The sequence below is a fragment of the Papilio machaon genome, chromosome 12 (assembly GCF_912999745.1).
Source record: "Papilio machaon chromosome 12, ilPapMach1.1, whole genome shotgun sequence".
Lineage (NCBI taxonomy): Eukaryota > Metazoa > Arthropoda > Insecta > Lepidoptera > Papilionidae > Papilio > Papilio machaon.
Genome location: NC_059997.1, coordinates 4,771,939 through 4,794,975, shown reverse-complemented (window position 1 = coordinate 4,794,975; position 23,037 = coordinate 4,771,939). Strand labels below are relative to the sequence as shown.

At 35.9% G+C, this 23,037-nt stretch overlaps 6 protein-coding genes across 8 annotated transcripts; 2 read left to right on the top strand and 4 right to left on the bottom strand.

Annotated features, from left to right (window-relative positions):
• Positions 1 to 118: 118 nt before the first annotated feature.
• LOC106719157 (uncharacterized protein C16orf52 homolog A) lies at positions 119 to 975 on the bottom strand. Of its 2 annotated transcripts, none has more exons than XM_045680297.1 (3): positions 834 to 975; positions 559 to 771; positions 119 to 387 (listed from the first exon to the last, which is right to left on the bottom strand). In XM_045680297.1, the coding sequence occupies exons 1-3, from the start codon at positions 934 to 936 to the stop codon at positions 200 to 202; spliced, it is 504 nt and encodes a 167-aa protein (XP_045536253.1). In that variant the 5' UTR covers positions 937 to 975; the 3' UTR covers positions 119 to 199. The 2 variants fall into 2 exon arrangements, with proteins under 2 accessions (XP_045536253.1, XP_045536254.1); XM_045680298.1 differs by having other exon boundaries at positions 877 to 957.
• A 1,728-nt stretch (positions 976 to 2,703) lies between these two features.
• On the bottom strand, positions 2,704 to 6,371 carry LOC106719184 (leukocyte receptor cluster member 8 homolog). Its single transcript, XM_014513456.2, has 5 exons — positions 5,072 to 6,371; positions 4,487 to 5,000; positions 4,113 to 4,317; positions 3,830 to 4,037; positions 2,704 to 3,181 (listed from the first exon to the last, which is right to left on the bottom strand). The coding sequence occupies exons 1-5, from the start codon at positions 6,103 to 6,105 to the stop codon at positions 3,019 to 3,021; spliced, it is 2,124 nt and encodes a 707-aa protein (XP_014368942.1). The 5' UTR covers positions 6,106 to 6,371; the 3' UTR covers positions 2,704 to 3,018.
• Positions 6,372 to 6,877: 506 nt separating this feature from the next.
• On the top strand, positions 6,878 to 13,613 carry LOC106719185 (vacuolar protein sorting-associated protein 8 homolog). The gene is made up of 9 exons (XM_014513457.2): positions 6,878 to 7,062; positions 7,280 to 7,465; positions 8,991 to 9,800; positions 9,910 to 10,241; positions 10,595 to 10,718; positions 11,142 to 11,295; positions 11,439 to 11,647; positions 11,824 to 12,009; positions 12,270 to 13,613. Exons 1-9 carry the CDS (start codon positions 6,973 to 6,975, stop codon positions 13,593 to 13,595), a joined length of 3,417 nt encoding a protein of 1,138 aa, XP_014368943.2. The 5' UTR covers positions 6,878 to 6,972; the 3' UTR covers positions 13,596 to 13,613.
• Positions 13,614 to 15,596: 1,983 nt separating this feature from the next.
• On the bottom strand, positions 15,597 to 18,197 carry LOC106719125 (chromobox protein homolog 1). The gene is made up of 6 exons (XM_014513381.2): positions 17,761 to 18,197; positions 17,288 to 17,431; positions 16,817 to 16,966; positions 16,081 to 16,227; positions 15,792 to 15,916; positions 15,597 to 15,677 (listed from the first exon to the last, which is right to left on the bottom strand). The coding sequence occupies exons 1-6, from the start codon at positions 18,037 to 18,039 to the stop codon at positions 15,653 to 15,655; spliced, it is 870 nt and encodes a 289-aa protein (XP_014368867.2). The 5' UTR covers positions 18,040 to 18,197; the 3' UTR covers positions 15,597 to 15,652.
• Positions 18,198 to 18,613: 416 nt separating this feature from the next.
• On the top strand, positions 18,614 to 20,037 carry LOC106719134 (acyl-coenzyme A diphosphatase FITM2). The gene has a single exon (XM_014513391.2). It carries the CDS (start codon positions 18,702 to 18,704, stop codon positions 19,794 to 19,796), a length of 1,095 nt encoding a protein of 364 aa, XP_014368877.2. The 5' UTR covers positions 18,614 to 18,701; the 3' UTR covers positions 19,797 to 20,037.
• Positions 20,038 to 20,701: 664 nt separating this feature from the next.
• LOC106719147 (ganglioside-induced differentiation-associated protein 1) lies at positions 20,702 to 22,630 on the bottom strand. 2 transcript variants are annotated; one of them, XM_014513410.2, is made up of 5 exons: positions 22,566 to 22,630; positions 22,023 to 22,215; positions 21,769 to 21,948; positions 21,320 to 21,520; positions 20,702 to 21,233 (listed from the first exon to the last, which is right to left on the bottom strand). In XM_014513410.2, exons 2-5 carry the CDS (start codon positions 22,207 to 22,209, stop codon positions 20,935 to 20,937), a joined length of 867 nt encoding a protein of 288 aa, XP_014368896.1. In that variant the 5' UTR covers positions 22,210 to 22,215; positions 22,566 to 22,630; the 3' UTR covers positions 20,702 to 20,934. The 2 variants fall into 2 exon arrangements, with proteins under 2 accessions (XP_014368896.1, XP_014368895.1); XM_014513409.2 differs by lacking the exon at positions 22,566 to 22,630 and adding an exon at positions 22,282 to 22,423.
• Between the last annotated feature and the right edge of the window lie 407 nt (positions 22,631 to 23,037).

Sequence of the window (23,037 nt, the reverse complement as noted above, 5' to 3'; positions counted from 1 at the left end):
TATAAATGTTTAAATTATTTATTATATAATTTTTTTTTACCACTAACATATCAATAACAAACTTGACTTATTTATAATCACTTATTTTAAATGAGATTCTAAAATCTATACATGGATAAATGGCATATTTGCATTTATGTGTGTTCGCTGTAATAATTGTAAATTCACCAAAGGAAAACTTAATATATCTTGTTATTACTTAAAAATGAGGTAAACATACTTTCCCTGCAAACAACTCTGATATTACAGTTATCCATAAAGACAGCACAAACAATATGTATGATATACCAACTTGGTGACTATTAGGAAGTTGATATGGCTGCCCACCAATTTCATCCACATGGAAGCCCATGGGGAAAATAACTGCAGCAAGGCAAAATGCCACCACTGAAACATTAAAAAACTTGTTTAGTCAATTTCCCATTGAAACATTAGCATCTAACTTAGGCCCATATTTAGTATTCAGTCATATTTGAAGTACGTACTTGAAGTGAAGTACTTCGCATTTATCGAAGTTAACTTATTACAAAATTAAAATAGATACTAAAAGAAACTTACTGGCAGCAAATCCAACCCATCTTGCATATGGAATAACATTACGATCAAAATGACTTGACGCTAAAAGGATAACAGTGCTTGTTATACAAACACATCCAATGAGGATACATATTAGCGCTAGAAGCCATTCCGGTTGAAGGTCAGGTGTGAAACATACTTGGGGTCTGTTGTAGAGGGTCATACAAGACCACATTAAGCCAAGACGCGTATCACCTAAAAAAAAATGTATTTATTCTTTCTTTGCGTCTTAATAACGTTGTATTTAATAATCTTACCTCCTACATCAGTAATTATCCAATCTGGCATAGCCAGACTTACGATTGCAAAAACATCTGCTGCCATGAACAAAGTTCCTGATATAACAGTTAATTTATCCATGTTTAGACCCTGAATTAAGATTAGAGTCTCAAACGCAAAAGGAATATTTGTATACCTTGTTGGTATATTTAAAATTACATTGTTTTGTTAAATAAAAAACATCAATATAAGAGACAAAAATATAAAATGACACTATGACACATAGATAATAGGCCTACCTACTAATTCAGTGACCAGTGTTGCCACCTGGGCTACTTCAAAATGTGCTAAAAGAGCTGTTAAAAAGTGCCAAAATAAGCTATTTAAAAAAATGCTAAGTAGGTCAATTTTTAATCAAAATTAGATAGAAAAACATAGACGCAGACTGGTTTTACATAAGACTACTCGGATTAGACATTCTATTTAGCTTGAAATCCCCAGGGGTAATACATGTGAAAATTTCCCCCTGTGACAATTCAAATTGTCTTTTTAGCCGACTTCAAAAAGAAGGAGGTTATCAATTCGACTGAATTTTTTTTTTTTTTTTTAGTTCTATACAATCGAGCCGATAACAATTATTTAAGGTGAATTACTATATACAAATGCATACAGAGCCGTGAGTTGTCGTACTTGCGTTAATTATTTTACAAGTTATTTTTTACATTCATCATCATCAACCTGCCCTTATCCCTATGGAGGGTCGGCACAGTATGTACTACTCCTCCATACATCTCTATCAGCCGTCATATCTGAATTTACCCCCTTCTTACGCATATCCTCTTTCACACAATCCATCCATACTTTCTTTGGTCTTCCTCTACCTTTATAGCCATCCACATTCAATCTCATTACTTTTTTATTTATATGATTATCATCCCTCCGCATAACATGTCCAAACCACGCTAACCTTCTGCTCCTCAATTTCTCGATAACTGGCGCTACTTTCAAACTTCCTCTGATATGCACATTCTTAACTTTATCTTTTCTTGTCACACCACACATCCATCTTAGCATACGCATCTCAGCTACATGCAATCTTCTTTCATCCGAAACCTTGGTGGCCCAACATTCAGATCCGTACAATAAGACAGGTCTTACGATTGACTTGTAGATCTGTCCCTTAAGCTTGGGTGGCATTCTTGGATCACAAGTCACACCGGTGACCTGTCGCCATTTCATCCAACCTGCATTTATTCGGCTTTTCACATCCCGGTCAACACCACCATCGTATTGGACGAGTGAACCGAGGTACTTAAAATCGGAGCAAGTTATTTTTTACATTATTGATTTTTATGTTTAAGACTTTTCGTTTACAAAATCAAAATTGACAGCTCAAAGGTTGACAATTTTTGTTTGGTGGAGACTCGACTTAAAGAAATAGCAGTCACAAAGTTGCCATGAAAAAAACGCCACCTCAATATTGTCGAGCAGGGTAAAAATCAAAATATAGACTTTACAGAAGGTAATAATCTCAACCTGCCCAAATCTCATGAGCTTCACAGTATTTATGACAACTTTTTTTTTATACTTTGTATTTTGACCGATTACCCTAAGAGCGTATGAAGCATTTCATTTGTAGTAGGAGCACTCGATTGCCTGCAAGTTTCCCCCTTATGTTTAACTGCCATGCTCAAGTAAATCCAAAATGACGGGGGGGGGGGGGGGGTTTGTTACAGGTTCAGATTTATTAGAAATAAAAATTCTATGTAAAAAACAGTTATTATTGATTCAAATTAATTTCATTACAATCATTTGATCTAAAAACAATAACCTTAATAATATAATAATTACTATACAATAATTAAAATTAAAATATTATGCAAAAAATATTGATTATTTACATTCAGTCTATACTGCTATATATAACTGCACACTTTCTTCAAGTCACTTAAAACTGTTCCATTATAATTAAAACCTCCTGATTCTTGCAATGCCAATCACATTTTTATAGCATGGTGTTGTTGTAGCTTCTTATTGTATGAGTTGTACTTCATGTTGTTCTTCGGCAAGATAATTGAATGTTTATTACTGCTTCATCCAAGACAAGTACAGACAAGCAAAGATGTGTCGCCACGCCGACTGTGGATATCCGCTACTGTGAGGCAGTTACATGACTGCGCAGCGCCATGCTACTATAACAGGAGGGCTAACAAACAGAAAATGTTAAATACTTGCAATAGCTGGGAGGCTGGCTTTGCAATCCAGTTCAGTTTGATTGCTGCCAGTGTATATTAACGAAAATTTGTTTAAGAATTTTAAGGCCTTGGGAGTAGACTCAAACGCCAGCTCTCGAACAATGAAGTCCACAGGAACTGACTGCCTGTAGCTGAACATACAAAATAATATTAATAAACAAATCCAGTGTGGCCGGCGAGCATTTGGTGGATGTATCCTTAAAGCATCTAACACATCAACATTCTTCTTAAACTAACTACTTACCAATTATTATTTTTAAAGCTGCAGTGAACTTTGCAAAATTAAAATTAAATAAAACTAATATATCAGTTAACAATATCAGTCACTCTTCAAAAATCATATTAATTGGTCAATAAATTAATTTGTGGTAGAGCTAATTGTTTAAGTAAACTCAAACTTCTTGCCAAATTATTGTCACATGACAGTGACAGACCAACTTTTTGTCAAATAATACCAAAAGATTTTAATTTCATCTTCACTTTTTCTTTCTAACTTACTGTCATACTTGCTTAATCATTGACCTACATTTTTTCTTTTTTAGTACCACTTCATACCATTGGTATTATTTTTAATGCATATTATTATTTCTTGTTTTTTTATATCCCCATTGTTAAACTATCGGAAAAGTGATTTAGAATTTATATAAAAATCATAAGTATTTTGGAATTCATGTAAATATGTTTTTTTTTTTTGTAAATGATGTGTTGATAAGTAAATATTTGTTAATGATTTAAAAACTTGTAAAATGTTATGTAATAGTAAATAAAGATTGACATACGACTTTATGATGTACTTCATGTATTGCTTCCTCTCCCGCTCCACAAACCAGTCCATGAGGTAGCCAGCCATCAGGGGAGCTGTCTTGTACAACAAGAAGAATTTATGAAGATTCCCAGTTGCCCAAGCACACCTAGTGAGTAGGGCATGTTTAATACATTCATTTTCTCTGTCCTCTTTTGTAAGAAACTGGAATATTGTTGTCAGATCTAAAACAAAACAAATTGTTAACATGACAAACTAATCTATGAAATCTTCACATAAATACCAATCTTCATATTTACCTAGAGTATTTTTTGTGAATACATAATATAATATCCTATATGCAGTAAATTCAGCGGCATTGGCTCTGCAATCTGGTAACTCTGAGTACAGCATTTTCAGCTGTGTTTGGCACTGATTGAACTCCTCATGGTCACCTCTCTCCAATGCTATCCTTGCATGTGTTTCATAGACTTCTACAGTAAAACCATCTCTCACACCTTGAACCTACATAATTAATATATTTAATTAACTAGTACAGAATATTCTATAATGTCAAAACAATAATTAAATTAGCAAACAACAAATTGGAATTTAAGTTATAAAAGAGTTTGAAGATTTTTAACTTTAACCTTAATAAAGTTGACTATCCAAATGTACAAAAATGACAACTTACTGTTAGATCCTGTCTTATAGATTTCAGCTGGTCACAAGCATATCGGTAATCCTGTTTCTCTATCCATTTTTCTTTCACATTTTTAAGTGAACTTCTCAAAACAGAAACAGGTCTCACTTCACATGCTTCTGGAGCTTTTGTTAATCTCAAAAATGACTTTTCAATATCAGAGCATGTACCTACGATGTGTACATTATTTAGGTCATAATCTCCTTCAGTATCATGAATGAATGGTCTCCTTGGACTCGGATCCAATTTACAGTTGTTGATTTGTATAGAGCTAGCAACACTAGGTACATTTGAGTTTGCAAATCTTTCTGCACGCTTCTGCAGTTTCTCTGCATTAACCTGTACATGCTCAACAGCAAATTGATTGAAATTTTTCTTCTTGCCATTTTTATTATACTTGTTTGTTTTTTTCTGATCTAATGATAATCTATCTTTAACCTTTTGCCGATTCTTATTTTTTAAAACTTTCTTATCCTCAAATTCATCACTGGATGTTGAAGATGTACTAAAAAGAAAATATAAATTAATAAATACACAAGTTGATTATTGTAAATCCATAATATTTATGTAACCTACCTTGTATGTTTCCTTGGACTTCTAGATTTAGATCTGCTTCTGGAATGACGCCGGCGCCTTTGCTGAGGGCTTTTGTGTGCACTGTAACCTCTGCTTGCTGGACCTGACTTGGGCTTACTATCTGAAAGGCTCTCTGAATTTTGATATAAAGACAATGAGCCCTTAACGGGCTTCACTGACAAATTATTACGTTCACTATGGACACTTGGAATTGGTTCCTCATCCCAATTTCTGGTCCATATTTCATCTTTGTTTGCAGCTGCAGTAATACGTCCCTTTAAGCATATATCAATTTGATCACGGTCAAAAGTTGTTCGACATTTTTCATAACATCTTTTAATATACCTTTCTAAATTTTCAGGCCATGTCCCATTTGCTGTTGGACAAATTGTGGAGGATGGCAGGAACATAGAATTTTCTTGTTGTTCATTTTTATTCAATTCCTGTTCCTTATTACCCACATGAATTTGTTCTTCTAATGGCTCGGGAATGTCTTCTGTGGCTAAAGGGGGAGGTAAAGGTACTTCAAGAGGAGGAGGAGGTGGAAGGTCTGGTGGTGGACATGGGGGCAAGGGCGGAGGATGATCGGGAAGAGGAGGTAACACATCTGTTTCTGTCTCATCATTCGATTTATTGGCCTTTTTACGCTTTTTCTTTGCATTATTGTTAACAAGAAGAGGATTTTCATTAGGAGGAATAGGAGCTGATTTTCTGTTATTGTTTAAATTAAATCTGATCGGAGGTTGAGAATAAAATGGACGATTTGTGTCAAGAGGTGACATTCCAAGAAGAGGTGCGGATGGCGGAGGTTTCGAGAAATTAGGATGGACAAAATTTCCTTGATGATGATCGTTGTTATGAAAACCACCGTTGGGACGCATGGTATTATAATACTGATTGTTGTAAAACGGCGGATACATTCCGCCGTGATATCCATTATATGAAGGATGCATACCGTACATCCACATATTTGGATTAGACATCCACATATCCATATTCTGTAAGGGGGGCTCCTTGGGCGTGTTTTCAGACATTTTTGTACAAAATATAAAACTTATGTCATGTACTTCGGATGCAAATGTATACCATTCACAAAATGGCGTCGCATCCAAAAAAGATCCTACTATGCACTCGTTACGTCTAAAACGTCTACAAAATCTTCGACTTACTGTTTAAATGCACGGCTTCAATGTTTCCGGAATTAAATTAATGATTGCACGCAATTAATACCGTTACCAACGAAATTCAACAATGTCCAATGTTCATCCAAGAGTAATTGTAGTTCACTAACCATAACCATATAACCATAGATAAGAAAACGTCAGTCGTCCAAAAGGGTATTGGTTGCGGCGACACCGGCCCCGAAATAGCGCTACCAATCTCAGATTAAGAATTACCAATAGGTATTTGCTACATAGCAGCCAGTAAGCGCCGCTATACAGCAAATTCATAATAAAATAAATATCTAACAATAGTCTTGGTTATTCAAACTTTCGTGAGACATTATCACTAACTTATATACAAACGGCTAAAACACTCACGTATATATATCCGGTGTCGTCACCGACTAGTTTCGAGCCCCCGAAGTCCCGAAGGTATAAGTTAATAGTCTTGGTTGTAAAATTATGGTAACTCTAGAACTTGTGAGCATCCCCCTCCCCCTGTCAATGTCAAAAAGCTACCAAGAGATTCTTGTAGGACTATATTAATGAAGCGAAAGCGTCTCAATTGAATTATAAAATAGTAATATACATCATTAACTGTATTGTAATATGTTTTATCACCTAAAATCTTGTGGGCTCTCTATCTTTCATTTGTAATGTAACTTTTAATCCATCTTTCTAATACCAGAAAAATAATTATTCGTGATGTGTTTGTAATTAAATTAAAGGAGAAAAACAATGGATTTGTTGAAAACACCGTCAATTCAATCTTTACTAGATTCTGATTTAGAATCAGTTGAAAGTCTGCATTATATCGACTTTGAAGAGGTAAACAAATGTTTTCTTTATAATGTAAATTTTAATAGTTTAAATATTGTGAACAAATATATCTTTATTTAACTATAGAACTTGTAAATAAAATTTAGTGATACAAACTTTACAATAGCGAATCATGCCGTATTTACATAAAATGGATTTTTAATAATAGGAAATAGCCTGATTGACATTGTTTTGATTTTTTTTTTGGGGTGATTTTCTTTTGTAGCTTGATGAAGTTGAATATGCATTGCCAGCAAGTGAAGCACCTACTTTAGCAGAAGCTCTGTCTGCAGAAGATGGAGGATTTGATGACAACAATGATAAGAATAAAATGGTCAAAGAGTCAGTGACCTGTTCAGCACTGCAAGTGGAATTTCTGCAAGCTATATCTCAACAGTTGACTCAGGCTCAAGTATAATTACAATACATGCATTACAATACTTACATTACAATTTATGCCTACTGTATATGTAATCAGTATATTATAGTATGCTATATATAAAAACACTTATCAGTCCATGTTATCATTGCTAAACTTAAATAATTCTTCTATTTTAACACATTGTTGACCCACAATTTTACTGAAAATCAATTAGATAAAGAATCCATGTATAATTCATTGAAAGATTCTTCATTACATTCCATCATCGTTTTTTAAATATTAAACATTTTTAATAACAAACCATTTGGCGCATCTTATAAGCGAGAGAAACAGCTTGTGTTATACTGACTAACAATTGCACTGTATGGTTGTTAACAGAGAAGCCAACAGCAATGCGAAAAAAGCGCATCATGAGTTTATTTGTGGCCGGTCAGCAACTTTTGGCCATAAAAACACTCATGACCGGTCAACAAAGTGTTAAGACAAAGTTCAAGTTTTAAGTAACTATTGTTTTTGTTTCTAACAAATTGGCATTGTCATAAAGATATAAAAATAAAAAAACGGTAGTAACAAAAATTATAGCTGTAATTATAAAAATAGTGACCTAGTCACTCCTAACTTAGGGTAGATCCCGAACCTCTTGGTAGAGAAGTATAGTGAAGACAATGATGACAGACACAATGCTTTTTGAATTGTGCACACAGAGGTAGTATGAGTATACAAAACAGATCATATAGAACAGTTATTCCCTGTGTATGTATGTGTAATGTGTATGTGTAACTAATAGTGGAACTATTTGTTATCTATAAACATAATATGCAGATATAAAGCTATTGAACCTTTATTTTATACAACATCAATTAAAAACAAAGTAATATATTGTTTTTTTTTTGTAAATTATTTTCTCTTTATCATTGTAATGATTTTGTGTTGTTACCATAATTTTTTTAGTCTTATTATTTATTCAAAACTAAATATTGGTTGTATTTATATGGTGTACATTGTACACTATATAAATTTGTGCATTAATATTGTAGTAGACTGAGACAGACTCATGATGATGATTAATATTCATTTAGATGGTATAAAAGGACCATTTGTTGCTTTAAAAACTTGTTAATAATTTACTTTTACAATTACCAAAAATTTGACTCAGACATTTACATTTTTATATATTTATAATAAGGTCACAAAAGAGCACACTAGCAAGCATACAAACAAACAAGGAAGCAAACTGGAATCACAATTGCAGATGCGATGGCTACCTTTAATCGACGGAGAAGAGGATGCACAGAAAGAGAATATTTCCCCTTCCTATGCCTCTCCTCGTCCGTCAAATCCTCTTGTCCTTCTTTTCTTTATAAGAAGGGGATGAGAAGGGAAAGAGGTCTAAAATTAGGCCTTTGACATACACACTGATCAGAAGAAACGGGGAATTGCTTCCACTTAATTTCTGTCTTCAGACTGGTTGTGGTATTTTACTGGCCTAACCAGTACTTTTGCCATGCCAGTTATCCAAATTTATAAGGTACAAAATAAATTTAAACTATTTCAGGAAAGATCACTAGCTGGAGCAGCTACCGCCCTCAGTGTCGGCTCTACTGGGAAGACCACAGTAGGGACAGCTCATGGTCATATACTGTCATTCCAAGATCAAACATTGAGATGGGTTTGTGACGCCAATGAGAATTGCGGCGCAGTGACATGTTTAGCGTACAATAATGACAGTACGCGACTTTTGGCCGGATACGCAAGGGGACTTATCTTTCAATATGAAAGCGTAAGAGGAGTTATTTTGAGACGCGTCACACTCGGTGGCGAGACGTGGGGCGCTCTGCGAGTAACGTGGGCAGGGACCTCCGGCCTCGCACTGGATACAGGTGGTTCAGTCTGGTTAATGAAGTTCTCACGTCCGCTTGGCGTTCGCTCCGCTCGAGTCTCGTGCCTTTTCTCCGGCGCGCGAGGCGAGGTGGTTGTAATGTCTGCACGGGACGCCCGAATCTTGGCTTTAGCGACACTATCTCGAGTGATAATAGTCGCCGGAGGTCGAGCAGCGGGAGTCCGACTTGAAGGACCACCGGACACTCTCCCAGTTTTAGAGTGGTGCGAATCCGATAATAGGATCCTGGTGTGTGCGCGATTTAACACGTTACAGTGGTTATCTATAGATATAACGGGCACAAGTATAGTTTTGCGGCCAGTACAAAAAGTAGAGTTGAACGCGACGCCTCTCTGGATGGGCTGGCTCGGTGGTAGCCTCGCTATATTCGACTCTAACGAAAATCTTCGACTGTGGGGCGATGATAACGATAAGCCCCTAGATCTCTCTAATATTGAGCCAGTATATTCGTCAGCATTTTTCAAGGTATATCCTTTATTTTTTACTTGTAAACAAAGAAAAGATTTTTATATCTTAAAGATAAACTAAAATGTTAAATAAATATAGAATAAAAATACCATGAAATATATTTCAGGGTCTTTGGACGGATGGTCGCGTGTCTCTTGCGATGTGCAAAGCTGGAGAAAGTGCTTTAGCGGGGATTTGCGTTGCGGAAGGCGCGCTGTCAATTCTCGGTCGCAAAGGGATAATGCGAGTTCGTCCTCGGGACATACTAGCAAGGACTCGGGCGTTCGTCTCGTCCGGCCGGCACCTGCAGGCGCTGCGACTGCTCTGCGCCGCACAGGACCCCAACGCCAAGACAGTAGCCACTGATCTCGTCCATATGCTGGCAGAAAGGCCCCACATATTGAGCAACAAAAATGTCGCTGTTCAGACCATTAAACTATGTTTGAAGTTCGAATTAATGTAAGTTTTACCCATGTATTTCATCAATAGCTTTTGTACGCGGGAATAAAAAAAAAACAGTATCCAGACCGTAATCTATATCTGTAAGTAAAAACTTAATAAGTAACCCGTGTGTTCTTCCAGACTATGTTCTACGTCTATTTTCAATTTCATCAAGGTTTGTTTAGTCGTTCCGGAAATACCTTCCAACAAACATCCATCCATCTAAAATTTCGCATATATAATATTGGTAAAGTTTGATATGAGTAATGTTAGTATGCTTTGAAATTCTATCATAGAAAATAGTTAAGCCTACAGCTACTAGTTGAGTCAGTTACTATATAGATAAGATAAGTAAGGTAAACATTTTTTAGCGAGGAACTATGGTCAAATTTGTGGGAGAATTGCTCCAGTGAAAAAGCTTTTGTGGAAGCGTTGGGCGATGCAATTGTGCGCGGAGAGTTTTCTGCCGCGCCGCCCTCACCTGATTACACACAAGTACGTGTCATTTACGAATACTTTTAGTCTTGATTTAGATTTCATGACAACAAACACGTATATACTGATGAATTAATAAAATTAGACTACAAGAATACAGAGTGGGCTTCTTCTTAAATTGCCACCTGCTTTCGAAGGTCGGTGACCATTATGGCAACTTAGACTCTTGACAACACAGCTCTGAAAAGCGAACGGGTGCTCTTTCCGAACCACTGGCGTAAGTTCTTGAGTCAGGAAGTTCTTCGACCTACGCTTCGCTTTCCTTGTTTCTACTGAACTCAGATTATTTGCAATGTTGATCCTTAGGTATTGTCGTAAGGAGCAAATTATTAAAAAGAAATAATGTTAATAATTTTTTTTTTCTAAGATCATATACTATTGATCAAGGGTGGACGTCAATACGTATCGTATTTATGATGGCAGGCACTGATAGAGAGGCTGGCGGAGTTCGAGCCGGAGCTGGTAGAACGCGTAGTGGCGTCGGTGCCGCTCACGGCGCTGGACCCGCACCGAGCCAGCGTCTTCACCAGGGAGAAGGGCTTGTGGCGCGGCGTCGGCGCTATCGCCGCTGCTATAGGTAAACTAATTAAGCATATCTTTTAGCGACGATAGAAGTCTCACTTTTCGCCAGTGTCTAGCTTGCGCCTGATAGATCGTCGAGAGAGAAATATAATTTGGCTAGTATTGTCTTATTGTTAGTGAAATGTGTACGATGTCTAGACGGCAGTAGTGGTGCAATGCGCACGCTGTCCGCGTACGTGTCGAGCGCGTGCGAGGCGCGTGCGGGCGGACGCTGCAGCTGCGCGGGAGGTGCACTACTGCTGGCGGCGGCGGACGCGCTGGCGGGCCGCGGCGCCGCCGGTCGCCCGCTGCCCGAGCACGCTCGCCCGCTCGCCCGGCACGACGCCCTGCACGCACTACTGCACGATGTGAGCCACAAATACAGTTTATGTATCTTCAAAGCTGAATGTTCACCCCTCATTGTCACCGCAGAACCGATCCCTGCGGTTGAGCCCAGGAAATGGGTCACATACCTCGATGTTTAAATCGATCAAGGATAGTCAGTAACTATAATATATGCTTGGTGTATGTGTAACGTGAACAGATGGGCAGCGACGAGTCCCCACTGGCGGTGTTGGTGCGGCACGAGGCGGCGGCGGCGGTGCAGCTGCTGGAGCAGGGCGCGCGCGACCCGCCCTTCGCCGGTCCGCTCGCCAAACAGAACCGACTGCGTGTCGCCCGCGCGCTGCTCGCACTAGCCCTCGCGCCTCCCTCCGAACCCGACGTGCAGGTACATACATACCGAAGGAATTAGCAGAAAACAAGGACCTTCATTTGGCGCGGTCATGACACATCTCTCTCTATGTTTTACATCCATACATCAACGCATAGCTAGTCGGTTAAGTGAAATTTTTAGGCTAATAAAAAAATGCTACCCGAAGATAGTATTTCACACGGACGAAGTCGCGGGCTTAGCTATTCATTTATATTTACAGTTCACAAATTCCAGAACGTTAGACAGTGCGCTGTAAAGAAAACATTTTGTTACAGGATCCCGCCTGCCAGATTGAGATACTTGACTTTATAAGTGGACAACTTCAGTCGGGCGCTCTGCCGCTGGACCAGGAGGTAGTGAGCGGCGTCCGGCAGCTGGCCGCGGCGGCCGAGGGCGAGCGCGCCGACCGCGCCTGGCTCGGCGTCGTGACGCGTCTGCGCGCGCAGCGGGACCACGCCCTCGCCGCCTACAGGGACGCCATACCCCGCCCGAGAGTACTGTGGCGATTCGACGTCCTGCTCGATCGCCACGATAATGTTCTACAAGAGTTTTTTAAAATAGAACATCCTTCCTCGTTAGATCTGGACGAACTCATCGAATATATCCGATCGAGATTCCAAGTGGACGACGCCATAAAGACCCGCTTGCAGCCCTATCTGAAATCTCTTATTGAATTACGACCGCAGGCGTCCGCGGCTATAATCAAGGACCATTATGAAACATCGATAGCTAATATTTTCAGCACGCTAGAAGGGGAGTGCGCCCTCGAATTCGGGCGGCGACTTCTGGACATGGCGAGCCTCAAGGGCGACGCGGCGGCGATATATCTCCGGAGGCTGTGCACGTTGCGGCCTACGGAGGTGAAAAAATTCTTAGAGAACGGCGCCGGTGTAGTTCGACCCGAGGACGCTTTGGCTATAATCAAGGAGCTCGGTCCGAAAGAGGCCGAGCCGGCGTGTCTCGAGGCGACGGGCGACCCCTCCGGCGCGCTCGATGCGATGTTGGACCTGATTTCGTCGAACGACAACACCAAAGCGGCGCGCATTGCGGAAGCGTGCGAGTTGTGCGTACGCGTCGCGCCGAGTGCGCCGCCCGACGTCTCCGCGGAGATGTGGACGCGGCTGCTGCGGCGAGTCGACGAGGTGCCCCCCTCCTTGCTATTCGAGGCGATAGCCTATTTGCCAGTGGACGAACTATTGGTGAAAACCTGTGATTCTCCAAAAGTGGCACTAACCATACTGGAGAGTGGCGCGGGGAGGTTGCGCGTGTGGGAATGCGCGAAACGAATAGCAGAGCAGGAGTGTCACGGCGCTTTGGCGAGCGCGCTGGCGAAGGCGCGAAGAGGCCTGGCGGTGCGAGGCGACTGCCTGCAGTGCGGCGAGAGACTGGTGTCGCGAATGGCCGCGCGCTCGGCGCACTGCTCGCGAGCCGTGCACGCGGATTGTGACGGACAAACCGTCTGCACAACTTGCGGCAAAAGTATTCCCACTGAGGTGTACGTGTTGCCGCCTCTCGGTCGCCGCCTGTTCTCCTCCATACCTCAGGACAATCCGCTGCTATTGACTGCGCCTCCTAGACCGGACCTCGAAGGCGTCGCGTAAAAAATTAAATTATACAAATAAGTGTTAAACTATTTATATCGTTACATTTAACTTTAAATAAAGATATTATCGTAATAAAAATTTACTCATTCCAAGTATATACATATTGTTTTTTTTATCCTAACTCGACCGGCGCTAGTGAAATTTATCAAGTCGATCGAGCTAATTTCAACAAACTATAGTAATGTGGAATAAGGTCGAGGAAGTAAATGAGTTAATAATAAATATATACATCCATAATGTATATATTAAATCAAATATTCATTTAATCAAAAATTTAACATTTACATCCAGGAGAAATTGAACATAGAGTAAGATTTTTGATATGAATCTGTTTTTATTAAAACATAATATTAATATGTAGAAAACACTTTACATATAACCCTTATTCTATCTGTACTTTAAAAGAGTTGAGTGATTCCAACTACTAAGTTTAGTACAGTTCTCAATGGTGTCAAAGACCAAAACCTATCTATATATAAAGAAAGTCGTGTTAGTTACACTATTTATAACCCAAGAACGGCTGAATCGATTTGACTGAAAATTGGAGATAGCTTAGAACCAGGAAACGGACATAGGATAATTTTCACCCCATTTTCTATTTTTTATTCCGCGCGGACGGAGTCGCGGGTAAAAGCTATCTCTGTATAAAACATATTGTGATCCTTGTCATTATCTTTATAACAAAACAGAAATATTGTTTTAAACGAGAATTTTGATCTCAGAAACCCACGATTAGAAAAGTACACAATCTAAAACTCCATTTCATGTGTAAATAAATTTCTTTTAAAGATTTTATCTATCCAAAGAACAATGACAAATTATTTTACAAAAATATAGTGAAAGATAGATATCTGAACAGATGAGAATTGGCTTTACATATGTTCTGATTGAACTTGTCTTGTCGCATTTTATAAAATTTAATTTATATGAAGCCTCTTTACTAAAAAAAATGTAATTACTAATATGTGTTCCAATTATTACACAGTACTCTTTTAAAATATGACATTAATTTTATTTTATTAAACACTAGCTTTTACCCGCGACTCCGTCCGCGCGGAATAAAAAAAAAATAGAAAACGGGGTAAAAATTATCCTATGTCCTATTCCTGGTTCTAAGCTACCTTCCCACCAATTTTCAGTCAAATCGATTCAGCCGTTCTTGAGTTATAAATGGTGTAACTAACACAACTTTCTTTTATATATATAGATGAAAGCAATTTGACTACAAAAAAAATAAAGCTACTAAAACGAAATGTATTTTTTTTACAACTTTCATATTTATTACGATTTATGTAACTAGCGCTACAAATACATACAAAAATGCCCAAAAAAATAAATGATCAGTTAATTTTACAATTCATAACTAAATTGAATTAGTTGTGGCGTATGTTGCCATTTTATATTTTCGAAATTGAAAAGCAGTCATTCCATAATAAAGTAAATAAGCGACTTGGGTCAGATACCTAGGTCCGCTGAGGTCACCGCCAGAGATCACCAGCAACATTAAGGGACTGCTGGGGTTCTTTGTCGAGCTGGACTGGCTGCAGTAACCTACAGCCTGCCTTCACGCAAAATACGCACTTGTGGAGTTGCGGATAACTGAGCCCCTACTACTAACTAACTAAATAAGCAACTTCGGTTTTTTTTTTCGTCAACCACCCTAAAGACCTTAGTTGTCGCTACATTTGTTGTTACTCATATGATTATGATTGAATATTTCACAATAGGATTGTTTCTTAAAAAACTGATATAAACACAGATCGTAATATAACAAGATAAAAATAGTGCAATTGATAGACTACATTTCTAATTCTACTTTCAATTTGCTCAAACAATGAAGAAGAAACAATAATTGCATAGATATTTTAGTATATTTTGTCATTATCCTAAAATATATTTTAAAGTAAACTATGTCCTAAAGTTACTCTTACAAACATTGTTATATTCTTTATAATTCTTACAATATATAGCACACAAGTACTAAATATATAAACTAAATATATTTATAAATAAAATCTGCTACAATTTTGTGTAGAAAAAGAGATGTTAAAAGTTTACTCTGCATTATCGTAACGAACCCTGAAACAAAAGTAGATAAGCATTTATATGGAAATGGTTTTCTTTGGACTAAAAAATACTTGCAGGAGTAGCTTCAATATAGTGTTAGTTGTACATATAAATGTGTACATTTACCGCTGGCGTTGATTCTTTCTTTTGCTCAGCCGGCGACCGGAGCTTGGATCTTGTAAAGTAAACCGGTTGGTGGTCTCCGGCGCAACTCTTAAACTTCGAGATTCTGATGAACGAGCCTTATCCACCTAATTAATGAAATATATTTAAATTATAATACTTTGCTTCTGCATAAAATAAAAAATTAATGAGCTAGAAAAATAGTATAAGTAAAAATTTGTTACTCGGCAAGACATGGTTCAATTTATATTATTTAAAACTTAGTGTTACAACAAATAAAATAAGTACATACTTTTGCCAAAAATTTTTTAATCAATTCCGGACAATTGAGGTTGCTTTCAGGTTCCCATGAATCATATTTACTGGCCCATCCCTTCCAGTGGATAAGGAAATCCCTTTCACCAGACTTTTTATGGTGAACTTCCAAAATACGTTCCACCTAAAATATGAATATAAATTGCAATATACAGTCAAAACCGTTTATAGCGACATCGTTTAGAACAACATACCGGTTAAATTGACCAAAATCAAAGGTCCTGGCTGAATGTTATTACATATCTTTCCTATTAATACCTGTCACCGGTTGTTACAACTATCGGTTTTTACGACTCAATATGAGTAGTCCCTTCGATGTCGTTATAACAGATTTTGACTGTATAACCAAAAAATTCAACTGCCATGTATTAATGTATCCTATTCATTCTCTTTGCCACAACAGAAGTCTTGTTTTAACAAGCATTAATACAAGTTTCTGTTTCAATTATTTACCAGTATCCCATTGGTTTGCCTTTGAAAATTTGATAACTCATAAGCAAGATTTTTTTCGTTATTATCTATTTTTGATTCAAAAATAGTTTTATGCACTTATTATACTCTGCATTAACTTTAATTTTGCCTAATTTTATAATAATTCATATGGACAATTTCCTCAAAGAGGGGTACTAAGTTCTTGCTTCATACATTAATATAATGCTCATATACAAGTGTCACAGCAGTAGAATTATAAGGTAACAGTAAAAACTATATACCTCATATTCTGCTTCTTCATCAGCGTCTTCACTGTCCGATTCTTCATTTTTTCTCTTCTTTGGTGATGTTTTTGTCTTAGTGTTTGATTTACGCTTGGGACCTTTTTTCCCACGGGAAGTTTTACCTACTTCATCCTTAGAATTTTCTTTCTATAAAGTTTAAATAAAAGAAAATCAAGTAATACAACTCACATGTTTCTCTAAATATAAGACTAATTTTGTATACCCTAGAAATACATAATTGACAAGTACTTTAGTTTTTAAGTCACAATTAAACAAGAATGGCATTTAAAAATATACTCACTACTGGATTAATAAGGCAATTAAAATTTATTGGAGTTGAATGAAATTTAGTGATTGAAATTACATTCTCATTTTACTTATATTATGTTTGATTTATTGTATATTTTAACTTGTGTCATACTTTCTAATGGTTATACATTCAAATTTATATTTTATCTTTTTACTTACTTCTTCATTGAACTTGTTAATTAATTCAGGACAAGATAGAGTGTTTTCTGGCTCCCATGTATCATTATCAGCAGAATAACCCTTCCAACGGATAAGATAGTACAACTTTCCTCTAATCCTTTTAGAGTCAATTACCTCTTCTACCTGAAATTATTATAATAAAGCTATGTTAATTAACATTACTATATATTTTCAAGGCTCAAATAATATTTTATAGTCTTAAAAGCCATAAGTTTAACCAAGATCATTAGAATTTATAATTTTCTTAGAACAAGCAGAATATGTTGCATAAAATTATCATGTTAAAAAAAGTAAGTCGAATCCTACACAGGTTTAAAAAACCATTAAGTACAGTGATCAAGTGTAACTACAAGTTTAAAGAAATGTGTTTGAAATTGAGTAGATGAATAATTTTTTAACATATTGTAAACACCAAGGACAATCAAAAGAGCATAGAAGCAAAACTTTCAAACCTCATATTCTTCTTCATCTTCGTCCGCTTTTTTTGCTTTTGTAGCTTTCTTTTTTTTGGACTTAGTTTTTTTTGATTTTCCTTTTTTAGAACTATCAGGTTTTTTCTCTACATCAGAAGTATCATCGGGACTTTTATCATCATTGTCCGACACGGATTGTTTCTCATTATCTTCAACCGATTGCTCTAAATCTTGCTTTTCTTCATTATGCACAGATCCCGAACCATTTGTTGACGATATTATATCATCATCGGTACGATTTTTTGAAACTTTTCTCATCGTGTAGTCTACTTCACGCTTAGTGAGTGAGGTTTTAGAACACTAAATGTGTAAACAAGCTGTATACAAATGTCGCTGGCACGAAAAATGGAATGGAGGGAAAAGTAAAATAAACTACGATGCTACGAGGAGCGTGCACTTCGTAAGCGTCTAATAAATGTTACCACTTACAAATTTTAATTTACAACAAAAAATTGCTTTTTGAATGACAAATTAAAAGATTCTGTAAAATGATTAAATTAAGTACGACCACTCCCGTGAGTGGACCCGTGTCCACATGAATGTGTAGTAAATAGTAATAATAATAATTGTTGTCGGGTCGATAGTACAGAACTACAATGATTATTTGAATTTTCACAGGGGTAATACCTGGACATACCCGAGGAGCAGCCGGAGTAATCCTACGTAAATCCAATATGTATATTTTAATAACATTAACCTAGTTATTTAGCATTTATTTCAACATTTTATTAAAAAATAGCATGTTTTTGGCATTTTTAACAGTACTTTTAGCACATTTCTTATTAACCTAGTTGTCAACACTGTCAATAATTGTCATTTTTACATATCGTCACTTAACACATACGTCGTGACTTTATATTTGTGTCGATTTCGATTACTTAAGCAGAAAACTAGAAAAGTTAAATGTGAATATACAAATCATGACTAGTAGAGGAGCTAATGTAAAAAACTCTCGAATGAATTTTAAGTTTCAAAATGAGTCGCCTCAAGATTATAAAGGAACTAAGCCTATTCGTGAAGCTTCATCTATTTTAGAAGTACTGAGTTTGATGATCGTGCACATTTGCAAGAAAGCGCTATTCTATGACACTAATTTAAAAATAGCTATTTATTTAGGTGCTCTCTTTGTGCTATCTTTGATAGCTGATGTATTGACCTTTCCCAAAACATACTTTTCTAGAAGTGATAATGTTTTCAACCAATATTTTGTAAAGATTGGTTGGTTTTGGACATTATTTTTAACAGTACCATATGTTTTATTAACATCGTTTACTACCTGCTGCGGGAAAAGAAGACTTATATTTACTGCACATTTGTCAAGACTGGCCATTGCAACATTTTGTTGGTATGCATGGACAACAATATTTAATGTTATAGAAACCAAATACGGTCGCTGCAACGCAAGATCATTTGATACGAAGTCGGCTTGCCTTCAAAATGGTCATTTCTGGAATGGGTTTGACATATCCGGTCATTGTTTTATCCTCATTTACTCAAGTTTAGTTATGATAGAAGAGGCCAAAGCAATAAATGGCTGGGAAAAAATTAAAGACAACATAAGAGATGAAAATTATACAAGAAGTCTCAATGATAAATCAATAAGTGTAAACCCACTTAGAAACATCACTTCAGAAGAATTAAATATTCTAAAAGAATCCTATGAGATAGTAACACCCTATGTAAGAGCATTGCTCATTTTTATAGCAATACTGCAGTTATTATGGGATGTTATGTTGGTTTCTACAATTTTATATTATCATATTATGATAGAAAAATTTATTAGCGGTGTGATAGCTATATTGACATGGTTTGTTACATATAGAGTCTGGTACACTATTCCAAATATCTTACCAAATTTACCAGGGCAAGGCATATTTAAGTATAACAATGGAAAGCCAGTGGCATCAACACCCAACAGAAAAAAGAGTAATGCTCCTAATGGGAAACACTTTATGGGAATGCCTATAAATACCAAACAAGACACAATGGAAGCTTCCACTGAAGAAGTTAGATGAGGTATTTAATATTTAAGGTAACTTAATTGTTAAGCTTATTTATTTTACATACAAATTTTTGTTGGATATTTTGAACATACATTCATCACAAGTATATTGTACAAAATAATTTATGTTGGTGTTTTTTAATGGAATTTGGCAAATGGGTGTTTAGTAAATGGTTTGTTTTTTTAAGCAAGATTATTTGTAGTATTTCTTGATACCTATTTTCCAAATTGTTATACATTGTTTTATTTTTAAATCACAGGGAAGGTGCTTTTAATAATAAATTTATATCAATTTATCTGGGTTTCCATGTTTCCTCATAAATTTAAGAGTATTGTTAAAATATTAAGATTTGAACTTTTTCAGTTTATGTACATATGTTATATACTACATGTATTTGAACAAATGGAAATGTGAAATTATAACAAACCAATCTAAACAATCATCCTTTATTATCACAGACTCATTAAAATGCATTTAGACTTATGTATTTGTATTATCAATTTTAAACACTAAATCATACCAAAATAAAACATTAAAAAAAAATTCTAGGGGTATTAAAAATAGATAGTAGTAGATTCTCAGACCTACTGAACATGGAAAGCCGCTTTGGAAAAGTATGGTAACTAAAATTGTGAAATGAGAATGTTACTTATGTCAGCCAGTGAAATGTGTTTAGATATAATTTCTCACTGCCATTGAATTCGATTATACAGCTGTATAGCAAATAAAACAATGTTGAATGGTATATAATTTATTTCTCTTTAAATGCAAAAAAGAAAATGATTTTAATATATTTGAATTTAAAAGGAAAACCACTATTAAAATACATTTTAATAATCTCATAGATTAAAAATCCTAATACTGAATAGACACATATATCCAGACTATAATTGACTATCCTCTATGTAATACTGTTATATTCGATTTAATCATTGTGATAATACTGTTACTTAAATAACAAAGAAAATATGATAAAGTGATTCATATCTTGTATCTAAACAAAGATTAAAGTTTACTGTAAAGTGAAATATAAAAAACCACTTTTATCATAAATCTTTGAATGATGACCTAGACCTCCATATTCGTGAAATATGTGAGATTGTATAGGTTACCTTTTATACCACTCCATCAACAACTTAAATAGAATGATTTAAATAAGCTTCTTTAACATATAAGCAAGGGCTAGGACGACTCCAATGGATACAGCACCAGCTGCTCCAACATAAGCAGGGGGCTGGGATGTAAAAATCAACTTAATGTGAACAGCCATGTTAGGAATGGTTTTTACAAAGGACTCTCGAAGTCTTACTTTATTAAAGTAAGTCTCGATATGGGGGCGTTTTCCATCTGTCCAAAATCTCTCTTCTAAACCAAGTTCCCACAAGCGCTGCAGGATGATTGACAAATTTACATCGGCTATAGTAAACTTGTCACAACATAACCAACAATCTGAAAATTGTTGAACATTTAAATTGCACATTAACATTATGATATTGAAAAGTGTTATAAAAGAAATTGCAAAGAGTAAGAGATACCTTCATTTTGTTCTGTCAATTGATCTTCTACTTGAGTCAGTACAGCATCAACTATATTTAAAACTTTCAAATATTCTTCTTCATTTGTTAATATTTCATGTTTTCTATCTTGAATTTCGGCTTTATATAATAAAATTCCTTTAGCTTTAGGATTTTCTTCTGCCAGCTTTCTTAGGTTTTTGGAACTGACCAAATCACCACCTAATGACAATGTAAATTATGATAAACAAGCTGTCACCAAGAGTCTTTTCGCAAGGAATTAAAAAAAACATAGTAAATAGCCTGTATGTTCTACATCTGTGCCAAATTTCATCAAGATCTGTTGAGCTGTTCCGGGGAAAACTTACTAACATCCGTCCATCCATCTAAACATTTGCATTTATAACATTAATAAGAAGTAAGATTTGTGGACATGGAAAGTAAACAATTTTTAATTATGTCATACTTACTTTTAAGTACTTCTCTAACTGGGAAAACAAATGGCAATTTTGGTGTGCCACATAAGTGAGGATGGAAAAATGAACCAACTGTTATAACACCAGCTGGTAATGCCTCCAACAGGTCTCGGAAATGATTTATGTTTTTCATAACTTTACTATCACGCGACACGTTTATAATCGGAGTAAGTTCTAAAAATATAATACCAAAATAAAGTAAATGTTTATTTATATAGATTTTCAAAAGTTTGTAAGTGTGCGCCCACCTTGATCTAAATGATATTCCAGATAATCAATAATTCTTGTAGAATCTGGTATAACTTCATTACGAACTTTCAGAACGGGTACTTCGCCTCGAGGATTAAGTTCTAGAAACCAAGGTGAATATTGTTCTCCTTTTGTAATGTCCACGACTAATGGTTCGAAATCAACATTTTTTTCATATAAAGTCATTAAAACCTAAAATAAAATTCACGTTTGAAATGGTTTTTTATAAGTAAGTTTAAATAACTATTTTTTACATACCTTTTGAGAATAAAAACTATAATAATTACAGTAAAGAAATATGTTTGTGTTACTTCTGCTATTCATTTTATTATTGCTTGTTTTAATTAATTGATATTTTTCCAAATACTTCTGAACATAATGCATTGTAACAACTTTAATGAACTATGATAAAAAATAAAGTTATGAATTAATAAACAAAAAATGGATAATACTATTACTAAAACTAAGAGTCTAGCGAGAAAAAACTTTTACAAACATCATCGGTATATAAAAGTTTTCAATTCAAAATAAAGAATACCAACATTATAGAAGAAAATCAGCTGACCGTTATGGTGACATTACCGTGGGTTTCCACTGCCCGATTTCTCATACAACCAAAATGCCTTTACAAAGCCTGTATGATCGGCCTAATGTAATCGAGGCATAATGTAAACCAAATCAGGCATAAAGTAAAGACAGAACTTCGTCTTAGCATTAGCATACAACCACATAGGTAGGTACGTACCACATTTAACACATTGTTATTTTTTCTCAAAAGATGTGATTTTTCAGCACTGAAAACATACGATTACAGTTGAATTAAGAACGTTATTATAACGTCGAAAAAAATCTTAATTTATTCCAAAGGTAATGCTTATTAGCTAGGGAATAGAAAAAATACAACTTTTTTCATAAAAAGTAGTAGTTTTGAAGTATTTTATGATATGTCTATTTTTCGATTCTCTAGAGGAGGGCAGCTGCTCCCTTTGCGCCCCCACTGACGCCGCCCATGCC

What these genes read in the sequence shown, in the direction of transcription:
- LOC106719134 (XM_014513391.2), top strand. Translation starts at nt 18,702, where the DNA reads ATGACTAGTAGAGGAGCTAATGTAAAAAACTCTCGAATGAATTTTAAG.
- LOC106719184 (XM_014513456.2), bottom strand. Translation starts at nt 6,105, where the DNA reads ATGTCTGAAAACACGCCCAAGGAGCCCCCCTTACAGAATATGGATATG. An exon ending in CTATAAGACAGGATCTAACA is followed by an intron (nt 4,318 to 4,486) that starts GTAAGTTGTCAT and finishes TTAATTATGTAG; the next exon opens with GTTCAAGGTGTGAGAGATGG. An exon ending in ATGAAGTACATCATAAAGTC is followed by an intron (nt 3,182 to 3,829) that starts GTATGTCAATCT and finishes TTGTATGTTCAG; the next exon opens with CTACAGGCAGTCAGTTCCTG.
- LOC106719125 (XM_014513381.2), bottom strand. Translation starts at nt 18,039, where the DNA reads ATGAGAAAAGTTTCAAAAAATCGTACCGATGATGATATAATATCGTCA. An exon ending in AAGATGAAGAAGAATATGAG is followed by an intron (nt 17,432 to 17,760) that starts GTTTGAAAGTTT and finishes TAATAATTTCAG; the next exon opens with GTAGAAGAGGTAATTGACTC. An exon ending in AGAAAGAATCAACGCCAGCG is followed by an intron (nt 15,678 to 15,791) that starts GTAAATGTACAC and finishes CTTTTGTTTCAG; the next exon opens with GGTTCGTTACGATAATGCAG.
- LOC106719185 (XM_014513457.2), top strand. Translation starts at nt 6,973, where the DNA reads ATGGATTTGTTGAAAACACCGTCAATTCAATCTTTACTAGATTCTGAT. An exon ending in ATTATATCGACTTTGAAGAG is followed by an intron (nt 7,063 to 7,279) that starts GTAAACAAATGT and finishes TTTCTTTTGTAG; the next exon opens with CTTGATGAAGTTGAATATGC. An exon ending in CCTCACCTGATTACACACAA is followed by an intron (nt 10,719 to 11,141) that starts GTACGTGTCATT and finishes TTATGATGGCAG; the next exon opens with GCACTGATAGAGAGGCTGGC.
- LOC106719147 (XM_014513409.2), bottom strand. Translation starts at nt 22,407, where the DNA reads ATGCATTATGTTCAGAAGTATTTGGAAAAATATCAATTAATTAAAACA. An exon ending in GGAATATCATTTAGATCAAG is followed by an intron (nt 21,949 to 22,022) that starts GTGGGCGCACAC and finishes TTATATTTTTAG; the next exon opens with AACTTACTCCGATTATAAAC. An exon ending in ATTGACAGAACAAAATGAAG is followed by an intron (nt 21,234 to 21,319) that starts GTATCTCTTACT and finishes AACAATTTTCAG; the next exon opens with ATTGTTGGTTATGTTGTGAC.
- LOC106719157 (XM_045680297.1), bottom strand. Translation starts at nt 936, where the DNA reads ATGGATAAATTAACTGTTATATCAGGAACTTTGTTCATGGCAGCAGAT. An exon ending in GATAATTACTGATGTAGGAG is followed by an intron (nt 772 to 833) that starts GTAAGATTATTA and finishes ATTTTTTTTTAG; the next exon opens with GTGATACGCGTCTTGGCTTA. An exon ending in ATGGGTTGGATTTGCTGCCA is followed by an intron (nt 388 to 558) that starts GTAAGTTTCTTT and finishes TTAATGTTTCAG; the next exon opens with TGGTGGCATTTTGCCTTGCT.